The following is a 23,068-nucleotide window of genomic DNA, read 5'->3' as shown; positions in this document are numbered from 1 at the left end:
ACATATACACACAGGATGCTATATAATGGTGCTCTTCACAAGATAATTACAGGATCCATAAAGATAATATGAATTTCTAAACAGGTAGTCTAGTAATGAAGGCCAAGTTTAAAGTTGCAATAAGTCGTCATTCACGGTGGTGTGTGTGTGACCTCATCCTGACACAACAGTCCTTGGTGAATTTGAGGATCTCAATAAATGACCCCACTACCATTCTCTCCCTCCCCACAGGCCCTATCGAGGGGACACCCATGGAGGGCGTAGGGCCCTGGAGGGTCTGAGGTGTCTCCATGCAGGCTCATCCTCTCCTGGAGGTGGAGAGATATCACCAAACATGGGTATGGAATACCAAGTGTCAGGGAAGTCAGTGTGACAAAGACAATGCCATGAAAATGTAAATAACTTAAGTTTCAGACACTTATGAGATGTAGCTAAAGCTTCACCTAGAGGTAAATTTATAGCCTTTAATGCATTTGCTAGAAAGCAAGAAACAATGGAGATAACCCAACTCTTTAAGTCAAAAAGACAGAAAAAATAAGTTTAGTTTCAAAGAAATTTGGAGCATGAAAATTATAAAGATTTTTAAACATCAAGAAATAGAAAGCAGGGCTGAGGAGACTGAGGCCCAAAGAAGAGAAACAAATAGCTGCCGGCCTCAGTGCCGGCGGAGCTGGGTCCCCAGACCTCCGGGTGTGAGCAGGGCGGACGCCTGGGCCTCGCCGCCCAACAACGTGGACGTGCCACGGAGGCTGCCGCCTTCTGGTGGCGCGGCAAGGGACAGCTGGGGGGCTGTCTTGGGTCTGCGACCACGAACACACCCTGTGTCAGGAGACCTCGCTCCTAAGAATGCCAAGTTCTCTGGTGTTATTTAATCTCCTCCTCGCGCGCCTCAGTCGCGGGCCCGCAGGAGGACGCTGCCCCTCGCCGGCCTCCCGCCCGCCCCGCCGGCCTCCCGCCGCCGCCGCCCGTCCGCTCACCCGCCCCGCCGGCCTCCCGCCGCCGCCGCCCGTCCGCTCACCCGCCCCGCCGGCCTCCCGCCCGCCCCGCCGCCCGTCCGCTCACCCGCCCCGCCCGGCCTCCCGCCCGCCGGGCTCCGCTCCCCTCGCGGCGCGGCGGCACTTCGCAAACTCCTCGCTGCCCCGCGGCCGCGCTCCGGGTCCCGCGCGTCCGTGGGGCGGCGGGGCGGCGGCGCAGCGGGCGGCGCGGGGAGGGCGGCGCCGGCTGAGGCGGGAGCCGAGGCGGGGCCGCGCCGTCCCCGCGCCGCCGCGCCCCCGGCCGAGCCCCGCCGCCGCCGTCCCCGCCGCGCAGCCATGGCCGCGCCGCCGCCCCGCCGCCCGCTCGCCTGAGGCGCGCCCGCTGCCGCGGGCCATGGCGGGCGCCGCGGAGCCGCCCGGCGAGGCGGCCGGGTACCTGCGGGAGCTGACGCGGATCGTGGCGGCGCAGCAGGGGCTGCTGGCGCGCCGGCGGCGGCGCATCGCGGAGCTGGAGCGCCAAGTGGCGCGGCTGAGCCGCGAGAACGCCGGCCTGCTGGAGCGGCACCGGCGGCACCTGGCCGCGTGCGCCCGCGCGCCCGCCCCGGGCGCCGGCCCCGGCCCGCAGCCGCTCGGGCCCGTCCCGGAGTTCGGCGGCCACGGCGACAAGTAAGCGGGGTCCGGGCGGCGGGCGGGGGGCTTGGGAACTTCGTGGGGACCCGCTTCCCTCGGGCTGGCGCGAGGCGGGGAGCGCCCTCGCCAGGCACGGGGCCGCCGGGCTCACCCGGAAGCTCCGCGGGCCGCGCCGACCCGAGCTCGGTGTCGGCGGTCGGAGGGCACTGCGCCTCCCCAGGGCTCCCGCCGGCTCTCCGCGGGCGCCGGGCGCCGGGCTCCGGGCTGGGTCGGCCTCGCGGGCAGCGGTCCTGGAGGGAGCTGGCGGCGGGGCCAGAACTGCCCCAGACCTGAGAGCCGGTGGGGACGGGGCAGCGCGAGCCCGCCCTCAAGCGGCCGGGTCCCTGTGGTCGCGGTGCCCCGCGGGGACCCTGCAGTGTGTCCAGCCTGGGACAGGCTGAGCCCTCCTCTCCCTGTTCCAGGCCGTCTTTCCCTTCAAGGCTCCGGGTTAATTCCCGGGATTACCCCGGGCTATTTCGACGGAGGATTAGTGGGGACAGCGGGACTGCTTAGCTGCCCTGAGGGCTCCCGTGGGTGCTGGGGCCAAGGCTGGCGTGTGGCCTCTCCCCTTGGAAGTGTAGAGACCACCTGGGGCTGGGTGGGTGAGGGGCGGCTTCGGGTGATGCTGGGTAGAGTTCCTGCTTGCTGTGTGCCCTCTGCCTGCCCCTTGTCCCTCTGTCCTGGGGACCGCCCGGACCGGGCAGATTAGAAAACAGTGTGTTGGGGCGTGGGTGGCAGCGGTTCCTGGACCGTCTTCCTGGGCGGGCAGAAGTGAGGGGGGCAGTTAGCTCTGGCTCCAGAATGGGGGGGTGGTTCCTGATTCCCAGGAGCCCCAGTACAGTCATGGGAGACCTGGTGTTTCTCCCACCCCAGGTGGGGCTGCCCTGGGGCTGTGGCCATGGGACAGAGGGCCCCACCTGCCACCCTGCCTGGAGCGCGTTGGCTCTGAGCAGTGCCCGTGGGCTTGGTGGGCTCTGGGAAGAAGAGAGTTGTGTGGCGGGGGTCAGGGTGTGGGGCAGCCTCGAGGCTCTGTCTGGGCTCCTGCTTTCTGTCTGTCCAGGAGGGAGGAGCAAGGTGTGTGGATGCTCCTAACCTCTGTCACTGGGACGCGCAGACCGTCTTTCGACCTCTCTGAGCCTCACTCCTGGCTCTCTGGAGCTGAGACTGCCCTCCTCGTCCAGCTCCTGCAGCAGGCGTGGGCCACCCAGTGCTCGTCTCGCAGTGGTCCGAGCCTTCCCCCCATGCAAGACCGAAAGAAAAGCTGGGGGCTGCCAAGTGTAGTCCTTATCAGCTTAGGGAGGTAGCACCAGGGCAGGGACATGGGTCCCTGTTTTCATAGGAAACAGTGACACACATTGGTTGGCAAACGCCTCACAACAGCATCCTGGGGGATGGATTCCATTTTTCCCTTCAGAGTCACCGCTGGGGGCCAAGTGGAGTGTGGGGCAGGAGGATTCTTAGAGGCAGCGCATCCTGCCTGCCAGGGGCACCCTGGTGCCGTCTCCAGGCTGTGGCCTGGCCGGGGCGAGCAGGGGTGCCAGGGTGGGACTGTGTCAGAAGCCCCCCGCTCTGTGTCCATCTGGCGTCCCCTTAGTTGAGACATAGCCAAGGCCTGGGACAGCATCGCTTTAAGGAAAGCAGGGTGTGTGGCAGTACTGCCCTCAGCCCATGGTCTAGGTCGAGGGTGGCTTCTGAACTTGAATGTGCACACCAGGCGCCTGGGATCTTCCTGAAGTGCAGACTCGGACCCAGCAGGCCCAGGGCAGCCCAGAGTCTGCACCTCCTGCAGGCTCCTGCGGCCGGCTGATGCTGCAGGCGCTCCTGGGGAGCGAGGCTGGGAAGAGCCGCAGGTCAGCAGTTCTGTGGGTTCCCTTCGAGACAGAGCACCCTGGCCTGTTCCCTGCATCTGATTCATTTCCCAGCCTTTTGAGAAGGAGAATGCTGGGGACCCCCCCCCCGCCGGACACCCACGGTCCCAGTATCATGCTTGCTGGCTTACATACTTGGGGTTTAGGTTACTGGGGGCTGCTTTCCAAAACATGGATTGGACATGTCCAATGCCCAGCTGCTGATTTATTCCTAAAGGACATGAGCTAGCCAACACCCTTGAGAGCCTTCATTTGATGCCTACTGTGTGCAGACTCATCAGCGATGTGCTTGGAGACATAAAAGGAAGAATGGAGAAGAGAGGAAGAGGATAAACAGTCTGTAGAGAGAAGGGGACATGGGCCTGCGCCCACATAGTTGTGTCTGAGGTCTGGCTCTGCACTTCCCAGCCAGTAGCCATGGGACAAGTCACATCATGTCTCCTGGCCGTGGGTTTTCTTAAATGCACATGAAATAGGAATGATCGTAGCTGCCTCCCACACTCTGAGGCTTAAGTGAAGTTAATGGGCATGAAGGAAACTGGTATACAGCAGCACTTAGTGCATGTCAGTTCTTCCCTGCTTCATCAGTTTGTCATCTCTTTTGGGCCAGCTGAGCACAGGCGGGAGGTGAGGCCTTTGGGGCTGAGTGCAGGGGGTGTGGAGTGGGGGCCGTGGCATGGTGGGGAGGCGGTGCAGAGGCCAGGTGGGGTTGGCACTGTGATTGGGCATGGGCTCCCTGAGGTGGCGGGGCAGTGCATGGCCGGGACATCGGGATTTACTTCCTGCTGGGGGCTCGGCTCCACTCCCCACCTGTGCTGGGGGCACCATCAGGCACTGCCCGTGTCCACGCCCAGGCCTCCCTGCCTGCACAGGGTGGCCGATACAAGGGAGGGTCCGGTGAGCATGTCAGGCCTCCCTGACTTTTGGTAAGCAGCCTCTGTGGGCCCCAGGCTTAGCCAACAGCCGCTGCACATGTGGAAGGTGCCGTGTCCTGGGGACATGTGGATGCAATTGGGAGGCCCTGGGCAGCCTTGCCCTGGGACAGCAGTAGCCTGGCACCACCTCACCCAAGCAGTCCATGCACGGATGGCGGGGTGTGCTGGAAGCTTTGAAGGCCAGAAACCTTTAAACCCTTTCACAGAGAGCACTCCTTCATACCCTGATCCCCGCCGAAAAAAAATCATCAGGAGTTTCTCAGCTGTAGGGGATGTGGGATGATAACAGGAAAGAACACAGTGGTGCGATGCCTTTGGTTACTTTGATTATTTGGTTGTTTTTTTCCCTGACATCAGAATTCATGTCCAACGTCTAGTCAGCTACATTCTAATGATCTGTTTCTGGCACTGGCCTCCACTGTCTACAGCTTCAGACACATAATAAGTGCTCAGTAGATGTTTGTTGAGTGGATGAAGCCAGCAGGGATGGATTAGAAAGTCCATCCGTGTGGTTTAGAAAGTCAGCTTGAACTTTAGCAGGTGCAGCTGGTATTGACAAACATACAGACCCAAATCCGGGGAAGCGGGGTGGGTGCCTTGTGACCGCATCCGTTGCGGGTTTCCCGTGTGCCCACCCTGCTCCGGAGTCTTTGCTTTGGTCAACTCACCCCTTGTTTTATCCTTCCTATGAGGTGGGTACAGTTGCTGCTCCCACTTTACAGATGTGGAAACTGAGGCTCAGGAAGGTTGTGGGCCTTAACCCAGCTCTCCCATCTGGCTGGGGGTGGTGCCAGGACTGGGCTCAGGCTGTCAGGCTCCAGCCTTTGCTCTTACCCTGCACCTTCCTGTCACCCTGTCGATGAGGCCCTCTCCCAGCCCCTCCGTGCTGGAGAAAGCCCAGCATGCATGGCTGCTGCCCTGCCTTGTGGAATCTTGTCGCCGGGGCAGAGCTCTCAGTGGTGGCAGCACGGAGGGGGCGGGGATTGAATGAGATGACCCCTCTAGCCTGTGACCCTCCAAAGTTTCTTGGCAGAAGTAAACATTAGCCTAAGCAGGCTGGGGACAGGGCCTGGTGGAGCAGCCTCCTTCGCTTTCTCTGTCCCTCAAGCCCTTAAGTGCTGTCACATCACTTGCAGAGGATACTTTTCTGAAGCTCTGAGTTGGTGACTCACTCTGGGGGAGGTTTCCAGTGGCATTCAGCGTCTGTTGACTTACCAAACAAGCACTCTTGCTGGGCTTGTGGCGACATTAACCAGACGAGGGGGCATCAGATCAGAGGCAGGCTCAAGGATGGCCACCGGTGAGGGCGGCGGGGGAGCCGGGACGTCCTGTTTGGCAGCAGGCTGGCGACATAGGGAGCTGCACTTGGGAGGGTCCTGGCAAGGAGCCTGTGATAAGTGTGTTCTTCAAGGTAGCTGGGAAGTACCAACGCCGGGCCGGGGCTGGGGCCGAGGTCTGCATTCCCTTTCCTCCTCTTAGCAACCAGGAGGGGCTGTGAGAGGCGGCCCGTGGTCCGGGGGCTCCTTTCCGGTCGTGGGTGTAGCGGGAGGACAGCGGGGAGATACCATGTTGAGTTTTCGTTAAATGAAGCTCTTGTTCTCCCAGCCAAGATAACGCCGGCAGCTGCGCTGGGGCGGACGTCCCCGCGTTGGGAACGTGCCGCAGCACGCTTCGGGAGACTTGTCCTGCTTGGACAGAATGTCTGTCCGCAAGGGAGCGGGCGAGCCGGTCGTGTCTTTGCAGCAGATGGTGGAGTCCACAGAAAGCTGAGGGAGTGTTTCTCTGAGCTTCTCCCAGCCGTCTGACAAGCTAAGCAAATTATTATTTTACAACCTGGAAAATAAATCAAGAAACGCCTCTTTACCTAGTGGAGCTGAGAAAAACAACGAGCGACACTGTGTGTGAAATAAAGTCGAGACCTGCTCTGTTCCCACGTGAGCTTCCGCCTCCCCTGCTGGGCCTCTCCCGGCAGCGACCTCGAGACTTTGCCTCGGTGGAGGGAGTGGGAAGGGTTGGTCACACTGAAGGGGCCTGGAGTTAGGAGTTTGGGGACATCAGCATTTTTTGACAGCTGGGTGGCTAGCTCCTCTGTGACTGCTTTGACAGCTGATAGGGTCTTTTGATTTCTGTTTATTTAAGAAGGAGCAACGCTTGCGTGTCTCGGGAGGGGCACCATTCTGAGCGCGTCTAGGTGCCGTCTGTGCAGCTGCCGCAGCACGGCGGAGGAAACTGAGGCAGGCGAACCGGGCGTTGGAAAGACCTGGGCCGGGCCTGGGCTGGCCTGGCTGAAGTGGAGCAGCGGCTGTACCTGGGCCGGGAGCCAGTCTGCGCCCCGGCAGCCCCCAGGTCACTGCCCACACTCGGGGCAGACCCCGGCCAGGCTGCAGCCAAAAGTGCCCCAGCCGTGGACCAGGCTTGACTGAGTGACGGGAACAGGACTCCCGAGGCAGCGAGGCCTTTAGGGTTTGAGCCCTGCCCCTCCACAGGGCAGGTGCTTGGGCAGGGTGCGCTGGCCGCTCATCACGAGTGCTGAGTGCTTCTGTCGCAGTGGGGAGAGAGCTGCTGCCTGGGCGTGACGTGCCTCCCTCCTCTCTAGCTGCCCTGGCAGCTGCTCTAGGGACCCTGTAGGCCCCCGTGCCGGCCCTGAGCAGTTAGCCTGCCCCAGCAGTGGGGTGGCAGGTCCTGGTGGTGTCTCTGCTACTTTCCAGCATCTGGGACCTTCCAAGTGAGGCAGAGCCCAGCCTCTCTGCGTTGCTGTTTCTCCCCTGGAAACTGGGGCTGCCACTGCCACACGGGAGGTCGGATGTGGAAATTGCCTGTGGTGCCTGGCTTTGTGGGACTCAGTAAAAGTGGTAGCTCCAGGAGGAGGAATAGCTGGGTATTGAGGCTTTCTTTTAAGGATGGTTTTTCCCTGATGCTTTAGTACAGAAAATTGCAAACATACAGAAAAGTTGAAAGAGCTGTGCAGGGCAGAAGCCTGCCTCGTCCCCAGGTCCTGTGATTAGACGGTGCGGTGGCCGCTTCATTGCATGCCTCGCCCTCTGCAAGAGCGCTTGGAGCCCCCAGCTCAGGGAGCTAACATCTGGGGAGCGCCCACTGTGTCCCAGGAAGTGGGCACAGCACCACCCACGCTCGAACTCTACCTCCTCTCGTCTTCCTACTCCTGGGCTACTCATGCGGGATTCTTGTCCTTGTCCTTGCTCTGGGCAGCTCCCCCACCACCCCCACTTGGAAGTTTGCGAAAGGGAGACAGAGACCTGTACATGAAAGACTATGGAGGGGTCGGGCTGGGGTAGGAACTGGGGCCAAGTGATGTGCAGCCCCAGCCCAGGAAGCAACTGACCACCCATGGGCATCAAAAGAGGCTTCCTGGAGGAGGTGACATTTGAGCTGGGCTTGCAGAGCGAGAGAGAGGAGGAGGATGGTGTCAAGGCTGATGAAGCAGCATGTGTGATATGTTTGTGGACATGGTGTGTGTTGGGGTGGGAGGTGTGGTCGGTGGTTGTAGCAGTCTGTGAGTTGGGACAGCTGGGCCAGGTGAGGCCTGGACAGGCACAGAGCAGCCCAGGGTGCTCACCTTGCTTGGAACCCGGATTTCAGTCTTGGAGGGGCTGGTACCCAAGACTGTCTGACCCCCTGCCAAGCTGAGCCTGGTCTGAGTCCTGATTTTGAAGTGCTTGGCTTTCCTTCTCAGAGAAGGAAGGATTCACAATGGAACAGGACAAAAGGCCTGTTGTTCTGCACCTACATGTAGCATGCTCTTATTATATAAAGCCACAGTAGCGGCCGGGCGCGGTGGCTCACGCCTGTAATCCTAGCTCTCTGGGAGGCCGAGGCAGGCGGATTGCTCAAGGTCAGGAGTTCAGAACCAGCCTGAGCAAGGGCAAGACCCCATCTCTACTATAAATAGAAAGCAATTAATTGGCCAACTAATATATGTAGAAAAACTTAGCCGGGCATGGTGGCGCATGCCTATGGTCCCAGCTACTCGGGAGGCTGAGGCAGTAGGATCGCTTGAGCCCAGGAGATTGAGGTTGCTGTGAGCTAGGCTGACGCCACGGCACTCACTGTAGCCTGGCAACAAAGTGAGACTCTGTCTCAAAAAAAAACCAAAAAAAAAAAACCACAGTAGTAACTGAGCCTGTTCTAGATGCTGTGTGCTGGGCACCTTCTCCTCAGTATCTCCACTGACACGCTAACCCTGTGACAGGTGTGAGCTATTTTCATCCTGTTTTGCAGATATGGAAACTGAGGCTCGGGGAAGGTAAGCATTTTGCCCACGGCCACCCAGTAGCAGAAGCGGGATGCTAGTTGTCTGTCTCCAGGAGCCTGTGCAGTTCACCACCACACTGTGCTGCTTCAGAGCTGTTGGTTGCATCGCATAAATGTTTTGTGCAACATTTGGAGCCATTTCCAGAAGTGGTGTGTTCAACTCTCCAGATTTTTGGCTTGGGGAACCAGAATTCACTTCAGCTTTGTTACTTATTGGAGGTGGCTGTGGCTTTTCCCTTTGAGTGTCGGATTTGGCCTCTCCCTTGCTACCTGGGTCACATCGGAAAGGTTACTTGGCCACCAGAAGCGTGAGCCCCTCCTCTGCAAAACAGCCGAGGGTGGTGGTGCCGGCTGCAGGGCTGCTGTGGGCAGGAGGAGCGGATGTGCCTGGGAAGGGCTCTCTGAGCCGCACAGCGCCCAGGCAGTGTGGGTGCTCCTCTCTCGGTGTTCTGACTTCCTCATTCCTGACGTGAGCATTTGCTAATCCACTAGGAGGCTGCTGGTGGCACAGCCTTGTGCATTTTCATCTGTCTTTATTCATGCAGGGCGTGCTCGGGACACCCGGCCGTATGGGAGGATTGGGATTTGTGTCCTCTCTTTGCTTTGTCTCCAGGCTTCCTGGTTGGAAGTGCCTGTAGCAGTCTGTATGTCCTCTTTGCTCTGTGTACTCACTGGCACCAAGAGGGTCACACACCTGCAGAGAACGGCAGGAGATGGCTTGCTAAGGACAGAAGACAGGGCTTCTTAGGAGGGCATCCTTGCAGGTCACTTGCAGCCTGCCCTGGAGTGCCTGGCACTTTGGGGATGAGGTGCTGGGTGGCGTCCCCAGACAGCCTTGGTGCTCAGGTGAAAAGTCCCCAGCACCTGTCCAGTGGTATTGGGGTCAGCCCCTCGGGGCCTTAGAGGGGCAGGCATGTGTGCGGGTGAGATCCGAGAATGAGCTGCAGGGCTCTGTGAACAGCCTGAAGTTCAGCGGGAACCAGTGGTAGCCTGTGTGGAAGACCCGGGGACAGGATTCTGGGGAAGGGGTTGGCCTCAGGATCCACTTCTTCTACTCCCCCCATCATGTAAAGTGAACCTCTCTGAGCCTCGGTTTCCTCATTTCTACTGTGGGGACAGTGACAGACAGATCTCCCTTTTAGGAGTGTGCCTGGGGTGGCTGGGGCACTGGGAGGGTCCAGTGTTCATGGGACAAAGTGAGGTGGGCAGTGTCGGGGAGGAGGTGGCAGGGAATAGCGGTAGGGCTGAGGGGTGAGGCAGAGCCTGCAGGGCCAGGTAGACCTGTTGGGGACTTGGCCTTAGTCTGAGGGAGACAGGAGTCCCTGGAGGGTGTCGAGCAGAGGAGGGACGTGATCAGACGGGCTGGTGCGGGACAGGGAGAAGGAGGCTGCAGAACACAGGCGGGGTGCTGGGAGCTGGCCCAGCCGGTGCTGGGGCAGGTGGCGGGAGCTGGTGGGTTTGGGATGAAGGAACGTGGCCCTGCCCTGTCTTTTCTGCCCAGCGATCACCTGTCCAGACGGGAGCAGAGAGAATGGTTGAACCAGAAAGGGAAGGCTCCAGGTGAGCACTTGTGAGTCAGTCTGTGTTCCCTGTGTAGTTCTTGGAATGATGAGTGAGCGGGGCCGGCGACATCCTTGGACCCTGCCTGGGCTCCCCATACCTGGGCCACCTACTCATTCACCTCTATGGAGGATGCTTACGTTCCCTGGCTGGCCAGGACTTCCAAATGGCTCCTGGTGGGTTTCCATGTGTAGCACGTGGACTATGCAGTGGGCAGGAGTCAAGACACGTACCCTGGGGTCAGGCCACCGGCCCGAATCCCAGCTCCTGCCATCCTCCAGGCTGTGTTTCCTCTGGCCAGTGGTTGAGCTGCTCTGTGCCTCAGTTTTATCACCTATAAAATGGGGCTATAAAATATCACTCACCTCCTAGAGGAGTCACAAGGATTAAACCCTAACATCTAGAATGAGGAAGGGGGGAAAGTCCTTAGTAGGTGTGCCTTTGAGCGCCCTTCACACATGCTGGTTTGTGTCACTGTGGCTCCTTCTTCCTAGGGCGAGAAGAAATGTGTTAGAGCAAAGTGCAGGGATGTAGAGTGAGACGACTGGAGTTTAGCAGAGCACACGTCTGTCTGTCACCTGTCTACCTGATCTTTCTGCATGTTAACGCAGCTGACTTTGAGTCCAGGCCTCTGTAAGCTGTGTCATCTCAATCCCTTTAGCACTTGGTTAGAGCCTTTTTGTGTTTTGCAGTAGTGGAGAATTAGTTTTATTGGAACTGAATGGAGGACTCCTCACAAAAAAGCAGGAGCATCCGGAATGTTCCTTTCCCCTCCCATGGCCCACTGTGTGCGCATGTCTCTGTATTTATTTTCAACCTATTTGTGTCTTTGAATCTAAAGTGAGTCTTTTGTAGACAGAATATAATTGAATTATGTTGTTTGTTGTCCATTCTACCAGTTTCTGCTTTTTGATTGTAGTGTTTAATCCACTCACATTTAATATACTTATTGATAAGGTAGAATTTACATACACAATTTTGTTATATATTTTCTGTATGTCTTATATCTTTTTTCTTCTTTTTTTCCACCATTATTACCTTCTTTTGTGTTGACTAGGTGTTTGCTACTGTAATGTTTTAATCCCCTTGCTGTTTACTTTATTAAATAGTATATAGGGGACCTTTTAGAGCATAATAAAACTTGTTTTAGAGGTAGAACATTCCACATCACCTTATCCTCACCCAGAGAGCATGAAGGCAAGGGCAGGAACTAGACAGGGAATGTTGGCAGTGAAGCCCAGAAATGGCAGACCCCAGGGAGAAAGCTGGCTAACATGGCTGTTTGGCTGTGACAAACTGGGTGGGTCCCAAGGAACCAGCCCAGAAGCTCCCTGGAGACATGGAGAGAGAATGATTTGTCTCTATGGTTCCTATGAGGGTCCCTGCCTCAGGGTAGGTTTTAATGAATACGTATAGGGTGAATGAATCAGTGAATCAGTCAATCATTAAGTCACTCTAAATGTTCTGGTTATTTGCTGTTTATATAACAAATTAATCTAAAATTTAGTTTTGAAACAACCAACATTTTTACCATATATCTCAAGATTTTGCAGGTCAAACGTTGGGCAGTGCTTGGCTGGGTGGTTCTTCTGTTCCTTGTGTTTTCTCCCTTTCCGTTCCCCTCCCCTTTCCGTTCCCCTTCCCTTTCCTTTCCCCTTCTCTTTCCCTTATCCATTTTTTTTTTTTTTTTTTTGAGAGGCACTGTCTCAGTGTGTCACTCTGGCTAGAGTGCAGTGGCGTCATCATAGCTCATTGCAGCCTCAAACTCCTGGGCTTAAGGAATCCTCCCACCTCAGCCTTTTGAGTCACTGGGATTCCAGGTGTGAGCTGGTTCACCTGGCTTGTTCCCTGTGTTCCAAAGATACTCAGTGGTATTTAGCTGGCCAATGGGTTGGTATGGATGGTCCAAAATGACTTCACTCACACCTGGCACACGTGGGGGTGTCTGAACTAGAACTGCCGCTGGAGTATACACATGTGGCCTCTCCAGTAAGGTGGTCTCAGGGGAGTCAGGCTTTTTCTGTGGTGGCCCAGGGGCACTAGAGCTAGTGTCCCAAAAGGCCTGAGTGAGAGAGCTGAGGCTTGCTGTGATTGGACCTCTGGAGTGCCAGAATGTCACTTCTGCCACATCTTGTTGGCCAAGCAGTTCATAAGGCCAGCCTAAGTTCAAGAGCAAGGAGATTGGCCTCAGCCCTCCCTGGGGGGAGGAGCAGAGACTTGCAGGGGTCTTTAATCTGCCACATTAGGTTTGCTCAGGCTATGCTCTGTCATTCCCCACCCCGAGGCTGATGGAAGTTTCATTCACTTGTGGCTTGCCCACACTTCTCTCACTTCTCTCACCTGTCCCTGCTGGGGTGACTTGTCTGTAGAGGGTGCCTTTCGAGGGTGGCTGTGTCTGAAGGCATTCTCATCCTGCAGGTCATCAGAAGCCTGGCACTCCCAGCGCAGAGCATGCTCTGTGGGCCTGGAACCTGGCCTGGCCAGTGGGCCAGGAGCAGGCCAGGACCTCCCTACCCGCCTCGTCCCTGAGGGATGCTTACCTGTGCTCACCCAAGGCCCCCTTACTCTGAGCTGTATTTTTACCCCTGCCATGTGGCAAAGCAGCCACAGCATCTGGGGGCAAGGGGTCTCGGAGCAGCGATCGCACCGTGTAGTTTTGATGGCCATATTCGTTGCGAGCACTGCCTTTCACCCCTGCCTGCCGCCTTGGTGTCAGGGGCTCCGTGGGCAGCTTCCTCCTGCCTGGCCGGGATCCTGCTGGGAGCCTGGGGCCCTCATGCTGGGGAGGTGCTCACACATGGTAGTGGGGGCCCCCAAGCTTTCCATCCCTGTCCCTCTCCAGGCCTTTTGGCCCCAGGCACAGCTGTTTGCCTGAATGTGCTCTCTGCTCACAGACCGTCCCGGGCTAGGTGGCCAGATGCTGGCCAGCCCCTGGCCCTTTGCCCTGGAACTTGCTTTCGAGGATGTATGCCATATTCACATCTCACGCTGTTCCCTCTGCTTGGAATACCCCTCCTGCACCTGTTCCTGCCTTTTGAAACCACACGCATCCTTTAAGGACTGGCTCTGATTTCAGAACCTTTTAGGATGTGGACACATGCTAGAGTAAGTCTTCTGTTCTTACCACACGCATTCCTGCAGCTCTGGTCCCTGCAACCTCGTCTCCCTGTTACTTGCCTGAGCACCTGCGTCCCTCCCTCTCCGGGGCAGGTGGCAGCCACACCTTGCTCACCTTCAATGCCATCTCAGCAAACTGCTTATATTTAAAGTGACATGTTTTAAATAAATCCACAATTGTTGTGCAGACAAGACTAGAGTCTCCAGAATGGAGCATGCATATCCCTAGGGGTGAAGGGCACAATTCTTTGAGGTGCAGGAAAAAAAATGTCAGGGCTTCTATTCCTACCTATTATTTAATCTCCTCCTTCAAGATCTTTTTGGTGGCTCTTTTATGATATGCATGGTCAGTATAGTTGCACCTGCACATAACCTATAAATGTATACATTCATTATTGGGGGGGTGTGCTTAAACCTTCTTCTAATGGGGAGCCTCATCAAAAACTCTAGTGATGAGCCAGGTACAGTGTCTTGTGCCTGTAGTCCCAGCTACTTGGGACGCTGAGGCAGGAGGATCACTTGAACTTAGGTGTTTCAGACCAGCCTGGGTAATACAACAAACCCTGTCTCTAAGAAAATTAAAATAATTAGCCGGGTTTGGTACCTTGTGCCTGTAGTTCCAGCTACTTGGGAGGCTGAGGCAGAAGGATTGCTTGAGCCCAGGAGTTGGAGGTTGCTGTGAGCTATGATGATACCACTGTATTCTAGCCTGGCTAACAGAGCAAGACTGTGTCTCCAAGAAAAAGTCTACTGACTGGTGGCCTTGACCATGGCTGAGTTTTCACTGCTTTTCTCCTTGAGACAGCAGCTTTCCTGGCATGGGGGTCTCCTCTAAGAGACAGGCTGACGTAGGCATTTATTGAGTACCTGCTATGTACTAGCTGATCCCTTTTCACCTGCATGGCCCCATTTCACAGATGTGAAAACTGGGAGGTGAAGCTCTTCCTTGGGGTTGTACAGTTAGTAAGCGTCAGGGCTGGACATTAACCTGGCCTGCGTGACTCCCAAACCAGTGCTCTTGGCATCGTGCTCCATGTCTGGTTGCCCTGTTGCCCTCCTCTGGCTGAGCTCTTGGGCTCTGCCAGGGCTGGACAGCAGTGATAAGAGCTGGGCTTCAAGTTTCTGTGCGCTCTGCAGAGGGTGGTCCTGCTAGCAGTGGCCTGGTGCTTGTTGCTCTTGGACAGGACTCAGCAAGCCCCTTGTGTCTTGTCCCCCAGAAACCTGAAAGCCCCAGGCTGGGGGTTGTGGGTGGGTTAGAGGAGCCAGCAAAGGGGGCTTGGCCCTCTTGTTTAAGAAATGTCTGACTGCGGCCCCGGCAGGGGACAGGACCAGGGGGGCTGGTTCATCACCATCTCCCAGACTTTCATTCAGCAGAAGCGGAAAATCCTCTCCTTCGCAGGAGGTGACCAGAGGGATGGAAAAAGCTTTTATTTCATGGGGACATCAGCTACTCTGTGTGGACTGTTCTTATTGTAAAAGGTGTTTCTTGTGTCTCTCAGCTGGACTGGCACTTCTCGTCCGTCTGAGCCCCTTCAGGCTGCCAGAATGAAAGCTGTAAACTGGTGGCTTATAAACAGCAGACATTTATTCCCACGGCCTGGAGGCTGGCAAGCCCAAGATCGAGCCCTGGCAGGCTCTTAGTCTGCTGGGGTCTTTCTGGTCGCAGGCCGCTGCCTCCTCGCTGTCCTCAGGCTGCAAGTCGGAGGATCTCTCTGGGCCTCTTTTATAAAGCACTACTCCCAATGGGGGCTCTGCCCCCAGGACCTGGTCACCTCCCAAAGTAGGACTTCAACATACGAGTTCGAGGGGCACAGACATCCGGCTGTAGCAGGTGCAGTCCGGGAGGAGGTTTGGAGCCCCGTGTGCAGATGCGCACAGGCGCAGCCAGGGCCGGGCTGCCTGCCTCGGCTTTGCAGCCTGGCGGGGGAGCACATGCCCCTCTGGGGCTGCCCCCTTGGGTGCTGAGAGAAAAGCTCGCTGGACAGACCCCCAGGCTGGGGGAGGCAGAGGGGTTGGTAGGAGGAACCCTAACCCTGGTGGTCTCAGCCCCCCCTTTTTAGCTGTCCCATGGGGACTCGATGTGTGGTGTCTGCCTGTGCCCCCTGAGAGAGGGTTGGCTTTTGATTTCATGAAGGTGACAGCTTCAGTGGAAGTTCCCAGTTTTCTCCCTGAATGGTTCTCCTTTGCTTGAATTTCACTGAAAGCTGTGCACGCTGCGTGGGCCCCCTGAACCCCTGGGTTATGAGAAGGTCGCTGCCCAAGGTCTAGGCTTCAGCCCACCCTGGCTAATGCCCCGCGGGCTGAGCGTGGCTCTGCCTGCGAAGGCTGGCGTTTGGTCTAGTTGGGCCTGGCTGGGTCCTTGGGTTTTTCCCGCAGTTGAGAGATATCCGGGGAAGCCGAGGCTCCGGCTTCTCGAGCCCACGTGGAGGCCGAGGGCTGTGGCGTTGGGATCGAATGGCGTCACTCCTCCTGCCCCCAAACGCAAGCGCAGTTTGGCTAGAACAGCCGCGGAGGCAGCAGGCGCTCCGTGTGCGGCTCTGGGTCCCGGCTTCCTCGGAGCAGCTTGGGAGCCCTGCTCGTCTGCAGGGCGGCCGGTGCCGCCTGCTCGCCACCACAGCCCACCCCCTGGTCCTCAGCCGTTGCTGTCTCAGGTGTGGGCAGACAGCAGCGGGGCCTTGCAGTTGGAAGCGGGGCGACCCCCGGGCTGGATGGGGATGGGCGTGTGGCTGACAGCTGCCTCTCAGTCTCTGGTTTCCTCTTTTTTCCCCCACAACAAAATGTCTTATTTCTCAATGGCCATGGGGCAACCAGAATAAAGACTGCCTATCTCAGCCTTTCTGGTAGTTAGGGTGGCTGTGTGACTCTGTTGTGGCCACTGGGAGGTAAGCAGAAGTGTGGTGTGCAACTTCTAGGAAGTGTCTTTAAAAATGAGGGATGTGTTCTGTGCCCCTTTCTCCACTTCCTTTGGTTGGAATGAGGACGTGATGACTGCGGCTTTGGCAACCACTTTGGACTTTGAGGACAAGGGCCACACCATAGGGATGAGAGGGCTATGAGCCTGAAGGAGCAGAGCCCCTGCTAACCTGGGCGGCCTTCCCCATATACCTGGACTGCCCCCTTCAGACTCTCCCATGAGAGTATAGAACAGTGTGTTTAAGTCTGTGTTAATGTGTTTGGTATGGCTCCTCTTCATCAACCCTAACCCTAAGGCTATATTGAGGGTGGTTTTGCAACTGTGGTTTGAAGATGTTTGACCTCATCTCTGGGAGACAGCCTCAGAGTTTTAGTCAAGTGGGAGTGGAGGTGGTCCCTCTGGGGCCCTGGTATTGGGATGGTTTCTGAATTGAGTCACTTAGTGGATGAGGGCCAGGCACTCACACTGTGGGCACGAAGGCAGAGGCCCCTGAGCCCCGACACTCGGGGTGGTGGGTATCTTGTGACGGGACACCCTGGGAGGGGCCCAGCAGGGCGAAATGGGCCAGCTCGGCTGCCGCTCGGGCCGAGGAGAGGGGCAAGACTCGGGCTTCAGACAGTGGAGGGGGACACATGGCCAGTCCTCCGGGCCTGGCCACCCCTCAGGAGGCCGTGCCCTCCTTCCCAGGGCACAGGGGCCTCAGGGCTGCGGTGCCCAGCCTTCTGGTCCGTCTGCTCTCAGCCATGCTGCTGAGCGAGAGACAAGCAGGAGGAGAGACACAGAGAGGGAGAGACGTTGATGGAGAGACATAGAAGAAGAGAAAGAGAGACAGAGACAGAGACAGAGGCAGAGAGAGGTGGAGATGGAAGAGATAGAGGGAGAGACTGAAAGGGAGAGGGAGGGAGAGAGGGAAGCAGACAGAGAGAGAGACAGAGGCAGAGGGAAGGACAGAGCCTGGGTGACATCTCCTGGAGGTGCAGAGCCTAAGGGGCAGGTGGGGCTGTGCGCCTTTGACCATCCCTGGGTGTTGAGTCCATGACTGCTCTCTCCCCTCCTCATTCACTTCACAAGCACTTGTCTGCGTGTCCCAAGTGCCAGTCTTCCCTCAGGTGACGCTGGGGCCCAGAAAGTCTGAGTCAGTGCCTAGGGGCTGCTGGAGGGGGCCTGGAGGGAGGGAAGGAGGAGGCAAGAGGAGGAGGTGCCGGGCGCCATGGGAAATGCACACGTGTTGGAGGCGATGTCTGCAGCCGACTTGGAGGCTGGTGGAAGCTGTCATAGGAGTCAGGTGAGTGAGCACTGAGACCAGGGCAGTAGGCAGGGCGGTTCACTGTCCCTCCCCCCCACCCCCCGCTGCCCCAGGTTCCCCAGCACCCGGCGGCTTCCACGGGTGGGGCAGGGGCCTGATGATTCTCTTTGGATTTGAAAACCAATTTGAGTTAACAGAAAAATCAGGACAGGCCATGAGGACGGAGGGCACAAAACCTGAACTTGGCACCAGAAGACGCAGCCGGGCGGCGCCAGGCACTGGGGCTGCTGAGCAGCCCGCTCCACGCCGAGGAGGGACTTGGCCGCCAGGCTGGCTGGGGTCAGCGGCCCACTGGTGCTTCCCCGCTCCGAAGCCCAGGCCGGGCACTCTGGGCTTGGGCACCCACCCCACAGACCTTTGATCTTGACGGTCCCGTGCAAGCGCCGTGCGCTGGCTTTTGCACGCTGGCCCCAGGCAGACAGGCGCAGGACGGGGCACAAGTTTGGAGAGCAGCTGGGCCAGAAGGCCTTCTCGTGCGTGCCTCCAGCCCAGAGGTGGCGAGAGCGTGGCCGTGGTCCACGGGTGTCTGGCCCTGTGCTCCTGGCCAGCTCACTCCGTTGTTTCTCTGGCCTCATGGCAAGAGGAGGCTGGCAGGACAGCAATTACCTGCTGTGGGCCAGGTCTGCTTTTTTTCCACAAGGGAGGGTTGTTTATTTTATTTTAAAAAATTGTGGTAAAGGGGCCTGGCTTGGTGGTTCATGTCTGTAATCCCAGCACTTTGGGAAGCTGAGGTGGGAGGATCATCTCTTAAGCCCAGGAGTTTGCAATAAGCCTGGGCAATGTAGTGAGATCCTGTGTCTAAAAACAAAGAAAACGTAAACTGAGGGTGGTGGCGCACACCTGTAGTCCCAGCTACTCAGGAGGCTGAGGCAGGAGGATCGCTTGAGCCCAGGAGTTCATGGTTGCAGTGAGCTGTGATCATTGTTATGCGGTCAAGGTCTCTGTCTAGCCCTTCCGTTCATCTGTCCCCATCTCTGTGTCCCACCCGTTCTGGCCCCTGCTGTCGAGGCCATTCCCTTCTGCTTCACAGGGCCTTGGTTGCCGTGCCTACACGCGGTGTGCATTGTCATTTCTGCACACGGTTTGCCATGGGTGGACCCTTCCCAGCCACTGCCCAGCACTGCAGCCCCGGCCGTGGACAGTGGCTTATTCTGTGGCTTTCTCTGGAGAAACGTTCTTGGCTGATGGGGGGCCTTACCCAGAGAGGCTGGGGCTCACACCCACCCTGGGCACGAATGACCGCAGTGGCCCACCAGAGCCCACGGCCTGCCTCTGGGGGGTGTCGCTGTGGGCTTCTCTCCAGACCCTTGGGGAACGGGAGCGGCCTCTAGGCAGGCTTCCCGGCAGCAGCGCGGCACTGGGCAGGGCTGCTCTCCGGAGCCTGTGAGGGAGGCAGGGGCATGGGCTCGCAGAGTGTCTGTCCACGGCCGCCCTCTCTGTGAGGGGAGGCCCTGTCGCCTTGTGTCCTGCCCCTCTGCTCTGTTAGGGCTGGGGCGGGTCGGGGTTTCCTTCTCCTGCGGGAGCCGTGTCGGCAGGGCGGCTGCCAGGGGCGGAGGAGGCGCCCGAGAGGCCTCTCCAAAGCGACAGCAGGCCTGTCCAGGGCCAGTCTGGAAGCCACGCAGGGCTGCAGTTGGGGCCTCCGCACCTCTCCCCCACGCTCCCGTCCCTGTGACCTGCAGGCGGTTCCAGAGAAGGGCCTGTCTCCTCCCCTTTCTCTCCACTCCTGCTGTTTTCCGCCAGGGACTCGGCAAAGACCACAGGGAAGCCCTGGGGACCAGAGGCCCAGGTGTGGGCCCCCCTCCTCGTCCTGACTCTCTGTCCTTTCTCCTCTCAGAGCTTTAGTTTCCTCACCTGTGAAATGGGTTAAATGACCTACCTGCAGGGTTCTGGGGTGTGTCAGGAGGGCCTGGCGCCCCGCAGGTGCTCAGGAGGCCTGGCCCTTCCCACCCTGTATGGCCCCTGGTGACCCTTGCCCTCACCCGGGTGGCCAGGCTGGGCACATGCTCAGAGGCGCGCGGCTCAGTGGTGTGACAGCGGGGGCCTGCAGCCAGACTGCCAGGGTTCCACCACCGGCTGTGTGGCCCTGGATGGGGACAGCGGCAGCACTGGAGAGGCTCGTGGAGGGCGAGGACAGGAGAGTGCTGCACACGCAGGCCCAGGTCCGGGCGGGGCGAGTGCTGCACACGCAGGCCCCGGCGGGTGGTGGTGCTGCTGCACACGCAGGTCCGGGCAGGGCGAGTGCTGCACACGCAGGCCCCGGCGGGCGGTGGTGCTGCTGCACACGCAGGTCCGGGCGGGGCGAGTGCTGCACACGCAGGCCCCGGCGGGCGGTGGTGCTGCTGCACACGCAGGTCCGGGCGGGGCGAGTGCTGCACACGCAGGCCCCGGCGGGCGGTGGTGCTGCTGCACACGCAGGTCCGGGCGGGGCGAGTGCTGCACACGCAGGCCCCAGCGGGGCGAGTGCTGCACACGCAGGCCCCGGTGGGCGGGGGTGCTGCTGTGTCTTGCCAGTGTCTTCGTCACTGCTCAGGAGGCTGAGCCCAGGCGCCCAGGGAGGTGGGGTTCAGGTCCTGGGGCTCATTGTTCTTGAGAGCCCAGCGTGCTGAGGGGCTGGCCTGCTCCAGGGCTTTATGGACACAGGGGAAAGTTCTCGTCCCATCCCCTGAATTTATAGCAGCAAGTGCAAAAATGGCTTCACTTTCTTCCAGGAGCTACCAATTTTCCTGAGATATGAAGTGCACTGATTTATGAAATTTGCCTGAGAAAAAACTGGGCAGATATTTTACAAATCCCTAAAACCCCAAAGAAGGGCATTTTTATGCTGGCTTCTGGCTGACTTGCCTGGGACACAGCCACCAGGGCCGTGCCTGACAAGGCTGATAGCACCAAGCACCGTAAGTTTCAGAAGGAACCCAGCTGCCGTGAATTTCATGGGCGAGTTTCCCAGGGACGCTGTCTAGGGTGAGGCTTCGACTCAGTAATTTCTTAGGGACCACGTGTCCCTGGCTCTGGCCCAGGAGCCGGGGCAGGCGCGCAGCCGGTGGTGCCTGCAGCACAGGCAGTAGCTGAGGCAGTTGGGGCCGAGTGTGGAGGGTGTAACTGGTGGGGAATAGACTCTAAGAGGGTATTTGTGTGAAAGGGAATTTTCCAGGGGACTCTTGAGAATAGTGCTCATGCGAGGAGCTGGCCTGGACAGGGGATGGATATGGGGTATGACACAGTCTGAACGGAGCCTCTTTTGGCCAGTGCCACCGGAGTCCTGGACCCGGGACAGCCCTGTAGAGGTGTCCGTAATGTGAGTGAGGGCGCTGGCCCTTCCTTGCTCTGCATTGACTGGACATGGACTTGGCCCTGGGGGAGGAAGGCATGACCTTGGCCAAGGACAGTCCCAAGAGCCATCAGCGGCTGGTGCTCTTGGTGGGTGGAGGTAAGGGCCTGTCCTGAGGGGGCCTGGGTGACCACTGCAGCGTCCACTACCCCTGGTCAGCCTGATCTTTCTACACACAAACCAGATCCCATCCTTTCTGTGAGAAAGCTGTCCCTTACTTTCCCTTCTAGCTGCATTGGTAAGCTGGGCTCCTTGGGTCACACCAGCTGACAGATACTTATTTTAATAGCTGGAACTAGTGTCTACAAATCAGGTGATTTCACATAAAACTGGATATTTCCAGCTTCTCTTGAAAACCATGCAATGCCCCTTGCCTCTGGAGAAGCTCTCTGCAGGGTGGGCAGCACCCGGGACGGCTAGGGCCCACCCACTGGCTTCCCTGCCCAGGGCCCTGCCAGGCCCCAGAGGCTTTGAGGCTGTGCCTCGGGTGGGCTGCAGATAGGTTTTCAGTCTTTATTGCTCACCGATGTCCTCACTCTCCATGTGTTCTGGGCATTCTTGCTGTGGCCTGGCCCCTTGCATTGCAGTGGAGGGACAGGCCGTAAAGAGGTGGACAGGTCAGTGTGGATTGGATGGTTGAGTAGAGGTGGGTGCCGGGTGGGGACACGGAGCAGGGCAAGGTGGCGGAGCGAGAGTGGCAGGTGCAGTTTGAGGGGGATGGTCAGGGAAGACCTCTGGTGGGGGTGACCTTGAGCAGAGACCAGCTGAAGTGAAGGGTGAGAGGTGGGAAGTTGGGGGTGGCCCAGCCTCACTGCCCAGTATCTGGGGCTCTTCACACAAACTGTCGTGTTCCATGCGTGCTCAGCCTAGAGGACCCTATGCCCCTCCTCTTCCTTTAGACTCTGCTTCCAGCCACCTCCTCCAGGAGGCCTCTCTGGCTAGACCCTGAGGGCAGCATGGCTGTCTCTTTCCACATGGTCTCACCTCATCTGGAGGACCTTGGGGTCCAGGTCCAGTCAGCCTCTGGGCCACTTGTCTCTGTGTCCTCAGCCCCTACCCAGTGCCTGGCCCCAAATGGGGCCCTGAGCTCAGGGTCAGGTGGTCATGGCTCATGGGTCAGGCCGTGATGGTTGATGTTGGCACCTGCAAGGGGCTCTGCTTCTCAGATGGCCTCAGATGCGGGACTTGTGTAGGTACTCTAGGAACGTGGCTTTGGCCACCTTTGTCAGATGCACCTGTTTTGACCACAAGCGGTCCCTGAGTGAAAAATTAGAAAGTCTTGCTTCTCACTGGACAGAAATTAGTAAGAGTATAGTGGGGACAGAAGCCAGTCGGGAATTAATGCCAAATGTCACACACCAGCCTGTATTGATCCAGGTTTCTGCATCACTACACAGGCACCCCTCTTTCAACTCACCTCAAAATGTCAATCTAGGAATTAGGCAGCCCCACACATATCTGATTGGCTTCCAAGTAGCAGAAAATGTCAGGCCAGAGAACATAGTTAACTAGCATCATACAAATTAAGCCTCCCGGCTGGAGGATTGCAACTTCCTCCCCTCCACCCTCCTCCCCTCCTCCTCCACCTCCTCTCCAGTCCCTTTTCCCCTTTCCTGCCATGAGTCCTCCAGGCCAGGAGCACCAACGCTGCTTGCTGAGGTCCAGCACCTGGTTTTGCCTCTGGCAAAAGCAGCTTTTCCTAGAATGATGTGATTCCTTGCAGAAGTCTCCCTGCCAGCCGACTGTTCTAATTAGTCATATTTTGAAAGCAGATCTGCTTAATTGCAAGCAGTACTAAATATTGGTATATAAATAAAGTCATTAATAATTGTATATGCAGAAACTTCTCCTGCTGAGCACTACAACAAGTGGGCCCGTTGGCCTTTCCTTGGGTGGCATCGCTGAATGGTGGCACCCCGCTCGCTCGCCCTCACTGCATTTATGGATGACTGGAGGTGGCAGCGTGTGGAGGCTCCCTGGGACGGCAAGAGCAAAAGGGGCATGAGGGGCCCATGGACCCTGGGAGATGGTTCCAGAATAGCAGTTTTGAAGGCAGTCCGACAGCCTAGTGCAGTGCGCACTTAGTGCAAGCAGCGGCGTGCGCACTCCGGCACTAGGCCTGCAG

At 58.0% G+C, this 23,068-nt stretch overlaps 1 protein-coding gene across 2 annotated transcripts in view; it reads left to right on the top strand.

The window, feature by feature from the left end:
• The first annotated feature begins 1,368 nt into the window (after positions 1–1,368).
• Positions 1,369–23,068, top strand: part of IQSEC1 (IQ motif and Sec7 domain ArfGEF 1) — a 359,058-nt gene continuing 337,358 nt past the window's right edge. The window contains exon 1 of one of the 2 annotated variants that reach the window (XM_075996351.1): positions 1,369–1,640. In XM_075996351.1, the coding sequence (XP_075852466.1) occupies positions 1,369–1,640 (272 nt within the window). The remainder of the gene's footprint in view (positions 1,641–23,068) is intronic. The other variant, XM_075996355.1, reaches the window with a different exon arrangement.

This window comes from Microcebus murinus, chromosome 21 (genome assembly GCF_040939455.1).
Source record: "Microcebus murinus isolate Inina chromosome 21, M.murinus_Inina_mat1.0, whole genome shotgun sequence".
NCBI lineage: Eukaryota > Metazoa > Chordata > Mammalia > Primates > Cheirogaleidae > Microcebus > Microcebus murinus.
This window is presented reverse-complemented; position numbering and strand designations above follow the sequence as displayed.